The 19,377-nt window shown below is 38.9% G+C and overlaps 1 protein-coding gene across 1 annotated transcript in view; it reads left to right on the plus strand.

Annotated features, from left to right (window-relative positions):
• Positions 1-17,031, plus strand: part of LOC123825428 (phospholipid-transporting ATPase ABCA3-like) — a 137,546-nt gene extending 120,515 nt beyond the window's left edge. The window contains 4 exon segments of the mRNA XM_045848812.1: positions 109-207; positions 15,613-15,784; positions 16,546-16,840; positions 16,955-17,031. Coding sequence (XP_045704768.1) covers positions 109-207; positions 15,613-15,784; positions 16,546-16,840; positions 16,955-17,031 — 643 coding nt within the window.
• The last annotated feature ends 2,346 nt before the right edge of the window (positions 17,032-19,377 follow it).

Raw genomic sequence — 19,377 nt, forward strand, 5'->3', positions numbered from 1 at the left:
ATATATATTTTAAATTTTTTATTTACTAGAAAATAAAATGAACTAAAAATCAAAAATAAAATGTACCTGAATTAATGCTAGTACTTTCTTTTTTCCCCTCTTCTCCAGGTTTAAAACTCTGTTTAATGAACTGAATAAGAAAAAAAGAGAGCTAGGCATTGCCTGCTTTGATGCTTCAAAAACTACCATGGAAGAAGTCTTCCTTAAGTGAGTAATAGTAATTTTTTAAAAATTCCACATCAACTTCAGAGCAAACCCCACCCTATTTGCACAAAAATAAAGTAATTACAGTTATGGATTCTTAAAATATGTTAATATCTATGCTAATATATTTCTGTATATTCATCTGAGAATGTATAAAGATTTTGAGGTTGGGCCTTGGTATGTATGTCTTTTTATGATAGAGGTTCAAAGGTTATCCAAGACAAAAAATAACATTGGTGTCATTATGGGAAAAGTTATAGTTCTAGCTTTGAGTCTTAACTATAAATGACTTTAAAATGTTGACCTAACCATGTTTCCATAATTTATTTAATTTTTACATAATTTGTTTAATATTTCTTGCACTTTGAAAAACTTCAAAATGAAATTGCTTAGGTAATATTTCAGGTTGTCATAAGAAAAGTCAGATGTTTAGCTGTCAAAAGTTTCACAAAATGTCCTTTCCTGGAAAGGTTGTGACAGAGTTATGTCTACACTTTATATTCTCAGTCTCAGGGACTTAAATAATATTGTCAGCATATCAAAGTTAACTTGGAGTGATTTAGTCACAGAATTAAGTTCACAAGAGACGAACGTATATAAATTCAGAGGCCACTTTATTAATTTATGATAAATAAATTATAATAATAATTTATAATAAGAAATGGCCTATTGGCCATTCAGTCAAATCTTCTCTTGTCTGTTTTTAGGGAAACTACATGGAGAGCATCATTATAGTAAGAAACTTATCAATACTTTGTTATCACAATTAGATCAACCTCCATAATGGCAAGGACTACACCTGTTTTGTTCACTGACTATACTTGGGACCTCAACCGATGTTTGTCACATAATAGATACTTAAGAATGGTTTTAGAATTCCAGATAAAAATGGAGGCATGGTTAATCATTGCTCACCTCCTAGCACAATCACAGCAAAAAATTACAACTAAACTACAAAACAACTATCACCCAGAATTTTCAGAAAATTGAGCTGCATTGAAGTCCAACTACCAAGGAATTGAAGAAGTTACATTCATTCAGAAGGGTAGAAAGGGCAAAGATGCAGGACACAGTATGGGTGGTCCCACACCCACATACAGTGGATAAAGATCAGGAGGGATATGAGGAGAGCAGAAGATGGTGACAAGGTAGGTGGGAGTTGAACCCACTTGCTTGTACACCCAACTGGGACACATAGACAATCTTCCAAAGAATAGAGTGAACAACGAACAGAATTATACCTGATATGAAGATTAGACATTTTTTTATTTTTTTAATTTTACTTTTTAAAATTTGTTTTATTGTTATTCAACTACAGTTCCCCCATTTTCCCCCATCACCCTCACCTGCCCAAACTACCCCCACCTCCCACACTAAATCCTATCAACATCTGTTGTCTTTGTCCATGGGTCCTTTATACATGTTCCTTGAAGGCTCTTCCCCTTCTTTTCCCCTTCACACTCCCCACTTCTTACTCTCAGTTTGTTCTTTATTTCAATGTCTCCAGTTATATTTTGGTTGCTTGTTTGTTTTGTTGATTAGTTTCCTGTTAAAGGTGAGATCATATGGTATTTGTCTTTCAATGCCTGGCTTATTTCACTTAGCATGATTCTCTCCAGTTCCTCCATGCTGTCACAAAGGGTAGGAGCTCTTCTTTCTTTCTGCTGGTAGTATTCCATTGTGTAAATGTACCATATTTTTTGATCCACTCATTCACTAATGGGCACTTTAGTTGCTTCCAACACTTGGCTGCTGTAAATTGTGCTGCCATGAAAACTGGGATGCGTAGATTTTTTAGAATTGGTGTTTCTGGTTCTCAGGATAAAATCCCAGCAGTGGACTTGCAGGATCAAAAGGCAATTTCACTTTCAGTTTTCTGAGAAAATTCCATACTGTTTCCCACAGTGGCTAAACCAGTCGGTATTCCTACCAACAGTGTACTAGGGTTCCCTTTTCTCCACAACCTTGCCAAGACTTGTTGTTTGTTGATTTGTATATGATGGCCATTCAGACCAGTGTAAAGTAGTATCTCATTGTGGTTTTAATTTGCATCTCTCTGATAGCTAGTGATGCTGAGAAACTTTTTGTATGTCTCTGAGCACTCTGTATGTGCTCCTTGGAGAAATGTCCATCAAGTTCTTTGCCCATTTTTTGTTTTGTTTTTTTTTAATATATTTTATTCAATATGCTATTACAGTTGTCCCATTTTTTTACCCTTTCTTCCTCTCACCCTTCACCTCCCCTCCCACCAGCACTCCCACACCTAAGTTCATGTCCATGGGTTGTACATATAAGTTCTTTGGTTTCTCCATTTCTTATATTATTCTTGACATATCTATTTTGTACCTACCATTCATGCTTCTTATTCCTTTTACCTTTTTCCCCATTCTGCTCCCATCCTCTCCCTGCTGATGACCTTCCATGTGATCTCCATTTCTGTGATTCTGTTTCTGTTTTAGTTGTTTGCTTAGTTTTTCTTTTTGTTTTTGTTTTAGCTTCAGTTGTTGATAATTATGAGTTTGTTGTCATTTTACTATTTATATTTTTGATCAGCTTCTTTTTCTTAGATAAGTTCATTTATCATTTCATGTAATAAGGGCTTGGTGATTATGAACTCCTTTAACTTAACGTTATCTGGAAAGCACTTCACCTGCTCTCCCATTCTAAATGATAGCTTTGCTGGATAGAGTAATCTTGGATGTAGATCCTTACCTTTCATGACTTAAAATACTTCTTGCCAGTACCTTCTTCTCTGATTTGAGACATCAGTTAATAGTCTTATGGGAACTTCTTTGTAAGTAACCATCTCCTTTTCTCTTGCTGCTTTTAAGATTCTGTCCTTAACTATAATCCTGGGTAACATAAATGTAACTTGGTGTGTGTTTCCTTGGGTCCAACTTCTTTAGGACTCTCTGAGCTTCTTGGACTTCCTGGAAGCCTATTCTCTTTGCCAAATTAGGGAAGTTCTCCTTCATTATGTTTTCAAATAAGTTTTCAATCTCTTTCTCTTCCTCTTTTATTCTGCCACTCCCATGACTTGGATGATGGACTTTTTAAAGTTGTCCTGGAAGTTCCTAAGCTCCTCCTCATTTTTTTTGAATTCTTGTTTCTTCATTCTGTTCCAGTTGAATATTTATTTCTTTTTTCAGCTCCAAATCATTTATTTGAGTCTTGGTTTCTTTCTCTTCACTATTGGTTCCCTGTAAGTTTTTCTTTATTTCACTTTGCATAGCCTTCACTTTTTTCTCTATTTTGTGACCCTACTCAACCATTTTGTGAGCATCCTGACTGCCAGTGTTTGAACTCTGTGTGTGATAGGTTGGCTATCTCTAAACCACTCAATTCTATTTTTGGAGCTTTGATCTGTTCTTTCATTTGGGCTATATTTTTTTGTCTTGGAGTGCCTGTTACATTGTAAATGGCAGAGCCTCAGGTATTCGCCAGGGCAGGGCAATCCGTGTGGCTGCTTTGTGGCACTGTGTGTGGCGGAGGGGTGTGAGTGAAAATAATGCTGCTTGCTCAGCTCTCACCAGCTTTCTGTCAATTCCCCACCACCCACAAGCAAATTGGGACCTTCTTTTTTAAAAAAAAAATATATTTTTTAATTATTGTTCAAGTACAATTTTCTATCTTTTACTCCCATCCCAGACCACCCATCTAGCCCTCCCCACCTCCCTCCCATTTCCACCTGCTCCTAGTTTTTGTCCATCTGTTCTTTATATTTGTTCCTGTAAACCCTTCCCCTTTTCTCCTGAAATTCTCTCCCCTCTCCTCTCTGAACACTGTCAGCCTGTTCTCTATTCAAGTGTCTTTGGTTATATTTTGCTTGTTTCTTTGTTTTGTTGATTAGATTCCTGTTAAAGGTGAGATCATATGATATTTGTCTTTCACCACCTGGCTTATTTCATTTAGTATAATGCTCTACAGTTCCATCCATGCTGTTGCAAGGGGTAGGAGCTCCTTCTTTCTTTCTGCTGTGCAGAATTCCTTTGTGTAAATGCACCATAGTCTTTTGATGCATTCATTTAATGATAGGCACCTAGGTTGCTTCTAGCACTTGGCTATTGTAAATTGTGCTGCTATGAACATTGGGGTGCATAGGTTCTTTTGGATTGGTGTTGCAGGGTTCTTAGGATATAATCCCAGCAGAGGAATTGCTGGGTCAAAAGGCAGATCCATTTTTAGTTTTCTGAGGAAGCTCCATACTGTTTTCCTTAGTGGTTATACCAGTGCACAATCCCACCAAAAATGTACTGGGGTCCCTTTTTCTCCACAACCTCTCCAACACTTGTTTGTTGCTTTGTTTATGATGGCCATTCTGACTGGTGTGTAGTGGTATCTCACTGTGGTTTTAATTTGCATCTCTCTGATAGCTAGTGATATTGAACATCGTTTCATGTGTCCTTGGATCTTCTGTATGTCCTCCTTGGAGAAGTCTGTGTTCAAGTCCTTTGCTCATTTTTTAATTGGGTTGCTTGTCTTCTTAGAATGGAGTCGTGTAAGTTCTTTATATATTTTGGAGATTAAACGTTTGTCTGAGGTATCAATGGCAAATATGTTTTCCCATACAGTTGGTTCTCTTTTTATTTTAATACTGTTTTATTTAGCTGGGCAGAAGCTTTTTATTTTGATGAGATCCCATTTGTTTATTCTTTCCTTCATGTCCCTTGCCCTTGGGAACATATCAGTAAAAATGTTGCCACGTGAAATAGCTAAGATTTTCCTTTCTATGTTCTCCTCTAGGACTTTAATGGTGTCATGGTTTATATTTAAGTCTTTTATCCACCTTGAATTTACTTTTGTGTATAGTGTAAGTTGGTGCTCAAATTTCATTTTTTTGCACGTAGCTGTCCAGTTCTCCCAACACCATTTGTTGAAGAGGCAATTTTTACCCCATTTTATGTTGCTGCCCTCTTTGTCAAATATTAATTGACCGTAGAGACTTGGGTTTATCTCTGGGCTCTCTGTTCTGTTCCATTAATCCATGTGCTGGTTTTTATGCCAGTACAAGGCTGTTTTGATTACAGTGGCCTTGTAATACAGTTTGGTACAAGGTATTGTGATCCCTCCTACTTCACTTTTTTTCTCAAAATTGCAGCAGCCATTTGGAGTCATTTATGGTTCCATATAAATTTTTGAATTGTTTGTTGTATGTCTGTAAAATATGCCATTGGTACATTAATAGGTATTGCATTGAATCTGTAAATTGTATAATTTAATATAATAATAATAATATTTAATAATATAAGTAGTATAGACATTTTGATAATGTTAATTCTTCTGACCCATGAACACGGTATATGTTTTCATTTCTTTGTGTCTTCCTTTATTTCTTTCTTCAGTGTTGTGTAGTTTTCTGAATACAGGTCTTTGGTCTCTTTGGTTAGATTTATTCCTAGGTATTTTATTTTTCTTTTTGCTATATCAAATGGGAATTTTTTCTTGATTTCTGCTTCTGCTGTTTTATTGTTGGTATACAAAAATGCCTTTTATTTCTGGATATTGACTTTGTATCCCACTCTTTTGCAAAATTCGTTTATTATATCAAGCAGTTTTTTGACAAGTCTATAGGATTTTCTATGTACACTATCATGTCATCTGCAAACAATGACAGTTTTGTTTCCTCCTTTCTGATTTGGGTGCCTTTTGTTTCCTTTTCTTGTCTGATCGCTGTGGCTTAAACTTTCAATACTATATTGAATAGAAGTGGTGAAAGTGGACAGCCTTGTCTTGTTCCTGATCTTAGTGGAAAAGATTTTACTTTTGGCCCATTGAGTATGATGTTGGCTGTAACTCTCTCATATATAGCCTTTATTATGGTGAGAAATGCTCCCTAAATTCTCACTTTGCTGAGTATTTTTATCATAAACGTGTGCTGTACCTTATTAAATGCTTTTTCCACATCTATTCATATGATCATACGATTTTTGTGTTTGCTTTTGTTTATGTAATGCTTACATTTAATGATTTTCGAATATTGAACCATCCTTGCATCCCTGGGATGAGTCCCACTAGGTCATGGTGCATGATGTTTTCAATGTATTGTTGGATGCGGTTTGTCAATATTTTGTTGAGGATTTTAGTGTCTATGTTCATGAGTGATATTGGCCTGAAGTATTCTTTCTTTGTTGTGTCTTTATCTGGTTTTGGGATTAGAATGATGCTGGCTTCATAAAAAGAGTTTGGGAGTTTTTCATCATTCTGTATTTTTTGGAATAGTCTGTGAAGGATAGGGGTTAGCTCTTCCTTAAATGCTTAGAGAATTCTCCTGTAAAACCGTTCAGTCCAAGGCTTTGTGTGTTGGGGGCTTTTTAATTACTGCTTCAATTTCATCTGCTGTTATTGGTTTGTTCTGGCTTTCAGCTTCTTCTTTTTGAGTTTTGGTATGTTATATTTTTCTAGAAATTTGTCCATTTCACCTAGGTTTTCAAATTTCTTGGCATACAGTTCTTTGTAGTAATTTCTTACAATCCTTTGTATTTCTGTGGTATCAGTTGTAAACTCACCTCTTTCATTTCTGATTCTGTTTATTTGGATCCTTTCTCCTCTTTTCTTGATGAGCCTGCTTAAAGGCTTGTCAATTTTGTTTATCTTTTCAAAGAACCACCCCCTGGATTCACTGATCCTTAGAATTGTGCTTTTAGTCTCTATGTCTTATAACTCTGCTCTGATCTTGGTTATTTCCTTTATTCTACTTGCTCTAGGCTGTCTTTGTTGTTGTTCCTCGAGTTCTTGTAGGTTTAGGGTTAGGTTGTTTGCTTGAGATGTTTCTATATTTTTTAGGTAGGCCTGTATCGCTATGAACTTCCCTTTCAGGACTGCCTTTGCTGTGTCCCATAAGTTTTAGGTTGTTGTGAGTTCATTTTCATTTGTTTCCAGAGACTTTTTAATGTCTTCCCTAATTTCATTCTTGACCCATTCATTGTTTAATAGCATGCTATTCAATCTCCATGATTTTGAGTGTTTCAGGTTTTTTCCCTTGGGGTTAGTTTCTAGTTTCAGTCTCTTGTGGTCAGAGAAAATGCTTGGTACTTCAATTTTCTTGAATTTGTTGAGGCTTGCTTTGTGTCTTATCATGTGGTCTATCTTTGAAAATGTTGCATGTGCATTTGAAAAAGAATGTGTATTTAGCTTCTTTGGGTAGAGGGCTCCGTATATATCAGTTAAGTCCATTTCCTCTAGGGCATTGTTCAATGCCACAATATCTTTGTTGATATTTTGTTTGGAAGATCTGTCCATTTTTGACAGTGAGGTGTTAAAATCCCCCACTATAATTGTGTTGCTGTCAATATCTTTCTTGAAGTCCTCTGCAGTTTTCTTTATGTATTTGGGTGCTCCTATGTTGGGTGCATATATATTTACAATGTTTATGTCTTCTTGTAGGATTCTTCCCTTGAGTATTATGAAGTGACCTTCTGGATCTCTCTTTATGGCCCTTTTTTGAAGTCTATTTTGTCTGATATGAGTGTTGCTACCCCAGCTTTTTTTTTCCTGTCCGTTTGCTTGGGAAATTTGTTTCCAGCCCTTCACTTTCAGCCTGTGTAGGTCTTTTGTTCTGAGGTAAGTCTCTTGAAGGCAGCATATGTCTGGTTCATACTTTCTTATCCATTCAGCTATTCTATGTCTTTTGATTGGAGCATTTAATCCATTTATGAATAAGGTTATTATTGATAGGTACTTATTCATTGCCATTTTTTCATACCTGTGTTCCTCTTTCTCTCTCTTTTCCTTCCTTTCCTTACAGCAGTCTATTTGGCATCTCAGGCAGAGCTGGTTTGGTGGAGGTGTATTCTTTTAGACTTATTTTGTCTGGGAAGCTCCTTATTTGGCCTTCTATCTTGATTGAGAGCCTTGCTGGGTAAAGTATCCTTGGTTGCAAGCCTCTGGTTCTCATTACTTGGAATATTTCTTACCATTCTCTTCTGGCTTGGAGTGTTTCCATTGAGAAGTCAGCTGGTAACCTTATTGGGGCTTCCTTGTATGTTACTTCCTGTTTCTCCCTTGCTGCTTTTAAGATTCTCTCTTTGTCTTGGTATTTTTCCATTTTAATTATATGTCTTAAAGTGGGCCTGTTTGGGTTCCTCTTGTTTGGAATTCTCTGTGTCTCCTGGTTTTGTGTGACTTTTTCTCACATCAAGTTAGGGAAGTTTGCCATCATTACTTTTTCAAATGGGTTTTCTATCCCTTGTTCTTCTTCTTCTCCTCCTGGTATCCCTATTATGTGGATATTATTACGTTTCATATTATCTTGCATTTCTCTTAATCCCTCTTCATTCCTTCTGAGCTTCTTTTACTTTTCTTGCTCTTTCTGGGTGTTTTTCTCTACTTTGTCCTCTAGGTCGCTGATCCGATCTTCTGCTTCATCAGTCCTACTTTTCATTCCTTCTACTGTGTTCTTCAGTTCAGAAATTGTATTTTTCATTTCCTCTTGGCCCTTGTTGATTCTTTCTGTTTCCTTTTTCATGTTGATATATTTTGCAGTGAGTTCATTGTAGCTTCCCTGTAGTTTCTGGTAGCTCATTGTGAGCTCCTGACAATCATTCCTGACAATGATTCCTGACAATCATTGCTTTGAACTCAATATCTGATCATTGAGTTGCCTCTATTCCATTTAGCATTCTTTCTGAGGCTTCCTCCTTCCCTTTCATTTTTGGATTGTTTCTTTGGCTTCGCATTGTTTGTGAGACTCTTCTTGTTAGCCTCAGCTCCTTAAATTCATGTGTTCTGGCTCCCTGGGTCTATGGTGTGAACTTATGTGGTAGAATAACTGTGAGATTCAGTAGTGCAGTCTCCTTGACCTCCCGGGCTCACTGGTCTTGGGCTGTTGTTTAATTTGGCTCTGTGTTTGTCTTCTGGTCCTGATTGTTATTGGGTCTTTCTTTGGTGGGTCCTTCACACCAGCTTGTTAAATGAGGGTCACTCTGTCCACCACCTCTTGTATTTTGTTGTGCTGGTGAGGGCAGGTTGTGTTGAAACTGGTTCTTCTGTTTGTATAAGGTTTTGAGGATTATTTCTTGCTCTTATTAGTTGTTTGTACTGTATAATGTCTCTACTGTTTAGTTGTATTTCCAGTTAGGTCCTGGATTGAGATTTGTGTGGTTTCCACTGCCTCCTTCACCTTCTGTTATTATCTGTTAGTAGTTCCTTTGTTGTTGGGTTTCCTTTTCCAGTGGGTATCCTGGTGTTCACCGCTTCCACCTACTCTTTTTTGTGATCAGTTGGAGAGAGAAGGCAAAATGGTTTAAGACAGCAAGAGAGTTTTCTATGATATTTACAATAGCAACCAATAGAGAAGAGATCGGAGATCCTTTGGCTATGTATAGTGTTAATTGTGGCCTTCCACTCAACTAGCTGATTTTTAGAAAGGATGGAAAGAAGATAAGACACTTGTAGGGGGAAGGAAGGATTGTGAGTTATATCTAAAGAGCAGTGAGATTGTGGGAGGTCAGATTTTGAGGTACGGTGGGAGTATAGGATAGTAAATAGGTGTAGTGTGTGAGAGAATAGAGTTAACCACTACAGTAATAGAGTTCAGGAAACCATGCAGTGGGCTAAGATCTGGGAGGGGTGTTGTGAAGTATTTACAATTGTATGGAACAGCTATTATGTGCAATAATATTAGCACAACAATCATAGGACAGATCTATGTGATCTAGATAAGAAGAACATGGAGTACAAGACCTTGAATAGTGTGCTAATGGGGCACAAGTGAAATGAAGGACAGTAAATTAGCAATACACTATGAAAGAGATATCAGGGGAAGCCTATCACATGATAGAATATAACCAGCCTAGGAAAGCAGACTATACAGAAAGAAGAGGAGTACAAAAATACTATTAAAATAAAAGATGTAAAAATAAAGGAAAAGGAATAATAATAATACAAGTATGCAATAACTTGCAAGTTCTCTGGAATAGCAGAGTGAAATTTGTCTCACTGTCACAGCTGTTGTGATGTCCCTTCTTTGGGTCTAACTCTTGTCTTTTCACAGTTCTAGGGTTTTTTTGTTTTGGGGGGTTTTGGGGGGGAACTCACTTGTAGGTATTATTTAAAAAGTGCAGACGAAGGAAGGGAAAAGAGGTAAAATTGGGGAAAAGAAAGGAAGAAGGAAGAAACAAGAAAGAAGGAAAGAGGTACTTCCATCCAAGATGGAGGCATAGGTGATCGCTCTGTGCCTCCTCAAGCAACCAAAACTAAGGACAACAAGAATTTACAAACATCCATACATCCAGACCAGTAAGGAGGGATGGAGTCAGAGGCCTATGGAGAGGGGTTCAGGAGTACTGGCAGGAAAAATCAGTGGCTGGCAGACGCAGGTGCACAGGGCACAGATGGCAGTTGGCAGGCCCAAGAAGTGCAGGGGCAGCTGATGGACTGGTGGCAGACCCTGGGCGCAGGAGGCAAGGAGCAGACCCAGTGAGGCGCACAAGGCAGCTGGCTGTCTGCAGCCACACATTTGGGCACAGACAAACTAAGTGAAAATGGGTAGTGATGCAGACAGCATAACCCAGGGACCCAGCACCGTGAAACAAAGCCTAAAGGCACCAACTGAAAACACCTGTGGGAATTGAGGTCAGGAGATTCTCTCAGCCTCACAGGAGAGCTCCTTAGGGAGTCCCACAGGGTCAGAGAAAGTACACAAACCCACCCGCCCGGGAGCCAGCACCAGAAGGGCCCAATTTGCTTGTAGGAAGCGGCAAAGGGGACTGAAGTCCTAGAGAGAGTAGAGAGGGTGCTATTGTTCCCTCCTGGACCCTGCCCCCACATACAGTCACAACCCAGCAACTGAGGTGCCCTTCCCTGGTGAACACCTAAGGCTCCGCTCCTCATACATAACAGGCAAGACCAGACCAAAGGAAAAACTAAAATAAAATAAAAAAGATGGCTCAAACAGAGTTCAAAGCCCCAGAGCCAGTTTTTTTTTTAAGCAACCAAGAAATAGCCAACCTATCAGATGCACAGTTCAAAGAACTGGTGATCACTATGCTCACAGAATTGGTTGACTTTGGTCATAAATTAGGTTAACAAATGCAGACTACAATAAGAGAAATGAAGGAAAATGCACAGGGAACCAATAGTGATGGAAAGAAAACTGGGTTTCAAATCAATGGAAGGGACCAGAAGGAGGAAAGGAACAACTAAACAGAAAAGAATGAAGAAACAAGAAGTCAAGAAACTGAGGATAGGCTTAGGACCTCCAGGACATCTTTAAACATTCCAACATCTGAATTATAGGGGTACCAGAAGGGGAAGAGGAAAAACAACAAGTGGAAAACTTATTTGAACAAATAATAAGAAACAACTTCCCCAATCTGGCAAGGAAAATAGACTTCCAGGAAGTCCAGGAAGCTCAGAGAGTCCCAAAGAGGTTGGACCCAAGGAGGAACACACCAAGGCACATCATAATTACATTACCCAAGATAAAAATGAAGGAGAGAATTCTAGAAGCGGCAAGAGATAAGGGGACAGTTACCTACAAAGGAGTTCCCATCAGAATGTCAGCTGATTTCTCAAAAGAGACCTTACAGGCAAGAAGGGGCTGGAAAGAAGTATTCCAAGTCATGAAAAGCAAGGACCTACATCCAAGATTGCTCTATCCAGCAAAGCTTTCATTTAGAATGGAAGGGCAGATAAAGTGCTTCTCAGATAAGGTCAAGTTAAAGGAGTTCATCATCACGAAGCCCTTATGAAATGTTAAAGGGACATATCTAAGAAAAAGAAGATAAAAAATATGAATAGTAAAAAAAAGACATCAAACTCACAGTTAGTAACAACCATACCTAAAACAAAAGCAAACTAAGCAAACAAATAGAACAGGAGCAGAACCACAGAAATGGAGATCACATGGAGGGTTAGCAACAGGGAAATGGGAGAAGGAGAGAGAGGGAAAAGATATAGAGAATAAGTAGCATGGACAATAGGTAGAAAATAGGGGGAGGGCAGGAATAGTGTGGGAAATGTAGAAGCTAAAGAACTTATGACACATGAACATGAACTAAAGGGGGGGAATGTGGGTGGGAGGGGTGGGCACGGTGGAGGGGAGTGAAGGGGGAAAATGGGACAACTGTAATAGCATAATTAATAAAATATATTTTAAAAAGAAGAGGGAAAAGGAATTTAAAGAGAAAAAATAATAATTCAAAAATTAAAAATTATTTTAAAAATAATAAAAATAGAATAAAATTTAAAAGCCTCTTGGTTTCAAAGTGTCCAAACTGTTTTTTCTGGTCTAGCTGGCTGCAGCAGGCTGACGGGCAATTGGTATGGCTTTCCTTTCTTCCCAATCAGCAGTCAGTCAGCCACACACACTGTCCGTGAAGCTATCCTGGCATCTCTCCCCTGTGCCTTGGGTGTGGAAACCAGGCCTTTCCCCAGTGTTACTGCTGTGGGGTGGAGTCCAGGGGCACACACACGCACACTCAGCCTGGCTGCCTCACCCTTCCCAGTGCTATGGGGGTGCACAGGGTCTTCTGCTCAAGCACAACCTTCAGTGCAACCTCGGGATCGCTGCCCGGCTGGGTAGCAGGGAGGCCCAAGCGATTGCTGTAAGAGAATTCCCCAAACAGTGTCTGTCTTTTCACTTTTTCTTTTTGAGAAATTCCTCCTACTCAAGCCTGCCGCTCCATATAATGGCCTGGCCTCTCCCACAGCCCAATTCTCTAGCCAGACCAGTGACTATGGGGGTCAGGGCCCATCACACAACTCTCAACTCTGCTGGTGTCCACAGACTCCAAGTGTGCTCACATCCCCTGTGTGTTCACTAGCAACCAGGTTTCACCTCCTGCCATTCTGACCTTGTTTGGCCAGGGAGGGAGCAGTTGCCCCAGCTCTCTCCCAAGGACTCTATGGCAAACCTGGCAGCTGGCACAGAGCCTGGGGCTGCAGCCCCCCTGAATCCTGTGCTGGTCCCTGAGACCTTATTGTCCTGAAGTACTCTCCTTACTGTCTGGTTTTTCTGTTCTGCTACAATTTTTGTCCCTTATTTTCATATGTTGAGGTATTGTTAGTTGTTTGCTTTTTTACTCCATAGATGGGCTAGGATTTTCTCCTGTGGGATGAGGGGAGTAGAATCTGCTCCCTCCTACCCTGACACCATCTTCCTCTCTCAAATTGGGACCTTCTGATGCTGATTCAGAGGAGGGTCTGGTTGTGTACATTCTAGGACCCTGTGGGTCTCTTCAACAAAATCTGCTGTGAGACTAGGAGATTCTCCCACCATCACAAACCCCACAGGTTTTTACTGCCAGAGGTTTTGAGTCTTTCTTTTCTCATACTGGAGCCCTGGGTTGTGTGGCCTGTCCCCAGTTGTTCCTCCCAGTTTTTCTGCACACATGTGGAACTGCCTAGTCCACCAGCTGCCACCTTGCTGCACATCCTCTCTGCCCTGGCTGCCCATCTCCACCCCACCTACCAGTCTGAATTAATGTTTTTTCTTTAACTCCTTGGTTGTTGGACTTCCATACAGTTCAGTTCTCTAGCAGTTCTACTTATTTTTTGTTTTTAAATTTATATTTGTCCTTCTTTTGCTTGTGTGTGGAGGCAAAGTATATCTACCTATGCCTCCATCTTGGCTATAAGTCCAATAAATATCCTGGCTAGCAGCAGCAGTGTGCCAAGGGCACAGCAGGCCCAGGCCCTTGCCAGATCCAGGTGCTGTGCCACCACCATCAAAGCACCCAGCCCAGGCCACAGTTCTCTGGCCCAGTTCCTGTCTGAAACTTTATTCTAAGTCTGTGCAGGGCATGAGAGGGGAAGGGTGTATAGAAGCAACAATTCCCCTTTTCTTCTTCCAGATCGTTCAGTGCAGCTGGGGATGGGGATCACTGCTGCTCTGACACTCAGAGATCTTCCTCTAGGGCACCAATCCTTGCTTCCAAAGCTTCCTCTCTGCCTCAGAGTTCATGTACCTTCTCTGCATTGTGAAGCACAGTCTCTGTCTCAGTTCACAAAACTGAAAGAAACACCCAGCCCATGGCCCCCATGGCTGTGAGGGTACTTGGCTTTTCCAGGGTCTTCTCTACCATCTGCAGGGCCTTCTCTATCATGTCAGGTACACCACTGGCATCAGGTCAATCCTGGGGTGGGAGGCTAAGATGCCAGGAGCCTGGTCACCAAAGGCTACATACCAGTGACCTCTGGGGGTGCCAGCACCGTACCATTCTGCCACAAATCCTGCTGACTATGACAATTGTGTTGCAGCTTTTCAAGGCCAGACAGGTTCACTCCAGTCACAGAGCTGTCAGAAGGTCTGACATGCCTTTATTCAAGGGTGGGTGATCCATGCATGCCACCAGCCACGTGTTGCTGTGTTGCTGTGTGGTGCACAACAGGGAGTTCCAACTCCCTTATATACTAAAGGCACACAAAGCTGGCAGGGAGCCAAAATGTTGTATAATACAGCAAGATTCTGTGCATATGAACCTAGTCAAGGGTATGGGAACCGCTTATTGGACCCATCTCAAGGCTATGAGGACACAGCTTATCTTAGTTCCTCAGACATCTGGGTATGACAGCCAGACTGACTCCATTTACCCTAGAGGGAACTGAGATGATTTTTATAGTTCTTGGGCTTAGAAAAAATATACCTTTTAAATCTTGTATTTTCTGTCAAGTGTTTACCACTTTAGTATAATTAATCTTTCCTGTCTCTCAGCACACTGTGATATATTTTCCTGTTATTCTATTAATACTTAGCATTTTTCTCTTCAGATTATTCATTGTATATCTGTATATTTTTCTCAAGTATGCATACAAAAAGATGCAATGTCAGACATAGGCAGTAGTAAGGACTTAAAAAAGAAAACTACTAGCCAATGTCCCCATTTTTCTCAAAGAACATTTTAACCCTCAAATGAGCTATTATCTTATTTTTAAGATTTTATTTATTTATTTTTAGTGAGAGAGGAAGGGAAGGAGAATGAGAGGGAGAGAAACAACAATGTGTGGTTACCTCTCACTCTCCCCTTAATGGGGACCTGGCACACAGCCCAAGCATGTGCCCTAACTGGAAATCAAACCAGCATCCCCTTGGTTCACAGGCTAGCACTAAATCCACTTGAGCCACACCAGCCAGGGTGGAGTTATTATCTTTGATTAAACATAAGTCCTTTAATTTAATGCAAGAGCTTAGTGGAACAAAGAATATATGACATATTTTTTCTCATAATAAAACAGTTCCCCAGAACTGTTGAAACTTTGCCAAGAATTGCTATTAGTCCTCTGACTGGTTAATTGGGAACCAATAACACTGTTGTTATGCTGCCTGAAAACAATACAACTAACAATGGGGAGAAAGATCAAAGGGTCATCCAAATTTGGAACCTTGTTTGACCTTACCCAAATAAAATAGAATGAGACTATAGTCAAAATGAAATGTTTTGTGCTTTTTGTGTACCTGTTTGTATGTAGGGTCAATAAGCTGACAAATCCCCGAATGGATATTCTTCCTATCCAGTCCCCTTCAATGAAGGGCCAAAAAATAAGACAAGACATGAAGAAGAATATTATTACACCTGGAAACTATAACACACCAATTTTTTCAAGACTGAATGAAATTGCTACCATTAAATTTAATACTGGGGTAGGCATATTTACTAAAAATTAAACTATATGTTTCTCTTTGGTATCAAATGTATACTTTGTTTAATATTTGAACTTAAAAGATGTTTGGAGCTTATCTGTAGAAAACCCAGGTAGATATAATTTCTTGATGCAGGAGAAATGTGTTCTAGATAAAGAGCAACTCCTACTCTCACCATTGTTATTCTTCAGAATCACTTTGAAAATTTATTCATTTTCTCATAGATTTTCCCTTTGTTCACAAAGGGAAACACAAGACCCAAGACCCAAGAGTTATAACACAAGACCCAAGAGTTATAACATTTGTGATCAGGTGATACTGGGTGATCAGATCAGGGGTGTTTTTTTCACTATGAATAATAGTTTGTGTATTAAAACTGAGCAAAGAATAAGTTTTATGGGGTATATATCCTCTTAAAATGGAGAAATAAAAAGATTATGGTTTAATGTTAGGTAAAAAATAAATATAATTTTGTTTTTCTATTCAGAAGTACTACAAGTATATTAGTATATAAAATCATGATAAGATGTTCCATACAGTTAGGTCATAAACCAGATTCTAATTCTTTGCTTAATATCTGAAACAAATAAAACTTTCATACCATCTTGTTATTTTCTTGGGTCTTATTCAAAAATATATTTGTATAATATGTATATATCTTCTGCTGAAAAAATTGAAGCATTTATATTAATGGATTTCCATATGAATATCCTACTTGAGTTACCAACAATTGCACTGCTATGTTTCTCTTCTCTTTCTAGTTCCCACTTTTCTGCCAGCAATTTCATTCCATGTTTATAAAGAGAGCACTATTCAGTTGGCGCAATTGGAAATTGGTGTTGCTACAGATATCAATAATTTTGTTTGTCACTACATACCTCTTAACAGCTCAAAATTTATATTCTGAAGAGCGCATCAGAGAAATGGATTTGAGTCAGTATGGTCAAACAATTGTGCCTTACTCAGTTTCAGGGAAATCTGATTTGGCTATGAATCTCATAAGGAACCTGAAGATTCTTCTACAACCTAAAAATCAAGAACTTCATGAAGTGCAAGGTAAGACCCATAGGAAATAAAGAGATTGCTGCCATAAAGTACTTGTTTGTATGGCTTGCAAAGAGGGGATTTAACTGTGTTAATTAGCTACCCATTTTTTTCTTTTCCTACTAGTTACCAGTATCTTAGAGGAAGCCAAATCAAAGACAAAAAATGTATACTTCAAGATAACTGACCACAAATGTGAATAATTAATGGAGGGTTTTTGGCTATAGATGGTCTTTCAGCTAATTGTATCAACTTTCAGAGGATGGGTAAAGGAGCCAAAATGCTGTGGTGTGAAATTTAGCATAGAATTTTTCTTGTAACAAGAATACAAATGTTTCCCTGGCTGGTGTGGCTCAGTGGATTGAGCGTGGGCCTGTGAACTGAAGAGTCGCCAGTGTGATTCCCAGTCAGGGCACATGCTGGGTTGCAGAACAGGTCTCCAGTGAGGGTAATGTGAGAGGCAACCACACACTGATGTTTTTCTCCCTCTCTTTCTCCTTCCCTTCCCCTCTCTCTGAAAATAAATAAATAAAATCTTTTAAAAAAATAATACAAACATGTTCCTCTAATCTCTCAAAATGTTGGTTCCAAGAAGGGGGGAGTTGTTTTTTAATTTAGTATATTGGCCATCCTAAAAACAAGTGGCTGAAAAGTTAATAAATTGACCTCTCAAACTAAATTTTTGAAGGTAGCATAAATAATGTATTTAATTTTTTCAATATTTATTTTAGTAAAAAACATATTGAACACTTTCTCTGCATTATCTTTTTTTATACTAAAAACATTCCTTTTGTGTAGCTTATTTGCTATTTATTGCAGTATAACAAATTTCCCCAAACCTAGTGGATGGAGAATTTGAATTTTTGGCATGGTGAAATGAACACATTTTCCAACAAAAGCAACAAAAAATACTTAGAAAACCATTTTAAATATCAATTAGAAAACTAAAATTAACAAAAACACAAAAGAAAACTAAAAATTATCCATTAAAAAAACTACTGAACCTCTATAAAAATAATAATGCCTGTGGCATTTTAATTTAACTATTTCTATTACTCCCCCTCCCCAGATCAGAGGTATGGTAGCCATGAAAAATGAGCAGCCACTTACTTAATGGAAAGGACTGATCTTTTTAGAGTTCTGTCAAAAGCTCATCCCCAGAGCACTGTCAATACCTTCACTGAAATAGCAGCACCCTGAAAAACTTCATCCCAGGGCATATTTGGTATTGGGTTTGAGTCAAGGATCAGCTTTTTGGGAAAAGCTCCATCCCCAGGGCATTACTAAAACACTCTGCTGGTAATCTGCTGGTAATGGTAATCTGCTGGTAACATCACCACAGTTGGCTAAACCTGTGATTTCAGTTGGGCCAAACAAGAGCCTGGCCAAAAAATAAGTTTAAAGAAATACCTGCAGACCTAAATAACAATAGTGAACTTTGAAACATTCTGGCTGGCATTCCTGGAGATCTAGAAGCTCAGGATGATAGTGTGAATGGCCACAAATGACCTAGGAAAAGAGGAGGCTCTAGTCACTCATCTCTAGTTGACTTTGAGGCCTATATAAACAAGAAGAAAAATTTGAGACTGACTTGGGTACTGCCTGAAATTGTAAGGTGTGCCTCTATATGTAAATACCTTTGGTAGTGGGTAGAAGATTTACTGGTTCTAGGCATCCAAAAAATCTTTTAGCTGATTATTAACTTATACTTACCCAGAACTGAACCCTAGCACTAACTTAAAATTAAAAACAAGATGTTTTCCTGCTGTGTAGTATTCCATTGTGTAAATGTACTGTTTTTTTTATCCACTCATCTACTGATAGGCACTTAGGTTGCTTCCAGCACTTGGCTATTGTAAATTGCGCTATTATGGACATTGGGGTTCATAGGTTCTTTTGAATTGGTGTTTCAGGATTCTTAGGGTACAATCCCAGGAGTCATTCTCAACTGTCTTTTCATCCCTAAGTCAAAAGGAAGTTCCATTTTTGGTTTTCTGAGGAAATTCCATATTGTATGAAGGACATATTGACAAAGCCAAAGTGTGTAGGTTTGAGGGTGGGAGGCAGAAATGGGTAGGTTGCAAGGGGGTGTGGTGGGGTGAAAATTGAGACAACTGTACTTGAACAACAATAAAAAAAAACAAGAATTTTTAAAGTCCATCAGAGAATTAAGTGGTTGCACACTGTGGACAATATAAAACCTACAGAATTATTTTTAATATATTTTATTGATTATGCTATTACAGTTGTCCCATTTTCCTCCTTCACTCCCCTCCACCCTGCACATCCTCTCCCACCCACATTCCCCCCTTTAGTTCATTTCCATGTGAAATAAGTTCTTTAGCTTCTACATTTCCCATACTATACTTACCCTCCCCATCTCTATTTTCTACCTACCATCTATGCTACTTATTCTCTGTATCTTTTTCCCCTCTCTCCTCCTCCCACTCCCCTGTTGCTAACCCTCCATGTGATCTCCATTTCTGTGGTTCTGTTCCTGTTCTAGTTGTTTGCTTAGTTTGTTTTTGTTTTAGGTGTAGTTGTTAATA

The sequence above is a fragment of the Phyllostomus hastatus genome, unplaced genomic scaffold (genome assembly GCF_019186645.2).
Source record: "Phyllostomus hastatus isolate PE091 unplaced genomic scaffold, TTU_PhHast_1.1 phas_contig_64, whole genome shotgun sequence".
NCBI lineage: Eukaryota > Metazoa > Chordata > Mammalia > Chiroptera > Phyllostomidae > Phyllostomus > Phyllostomus hastatus.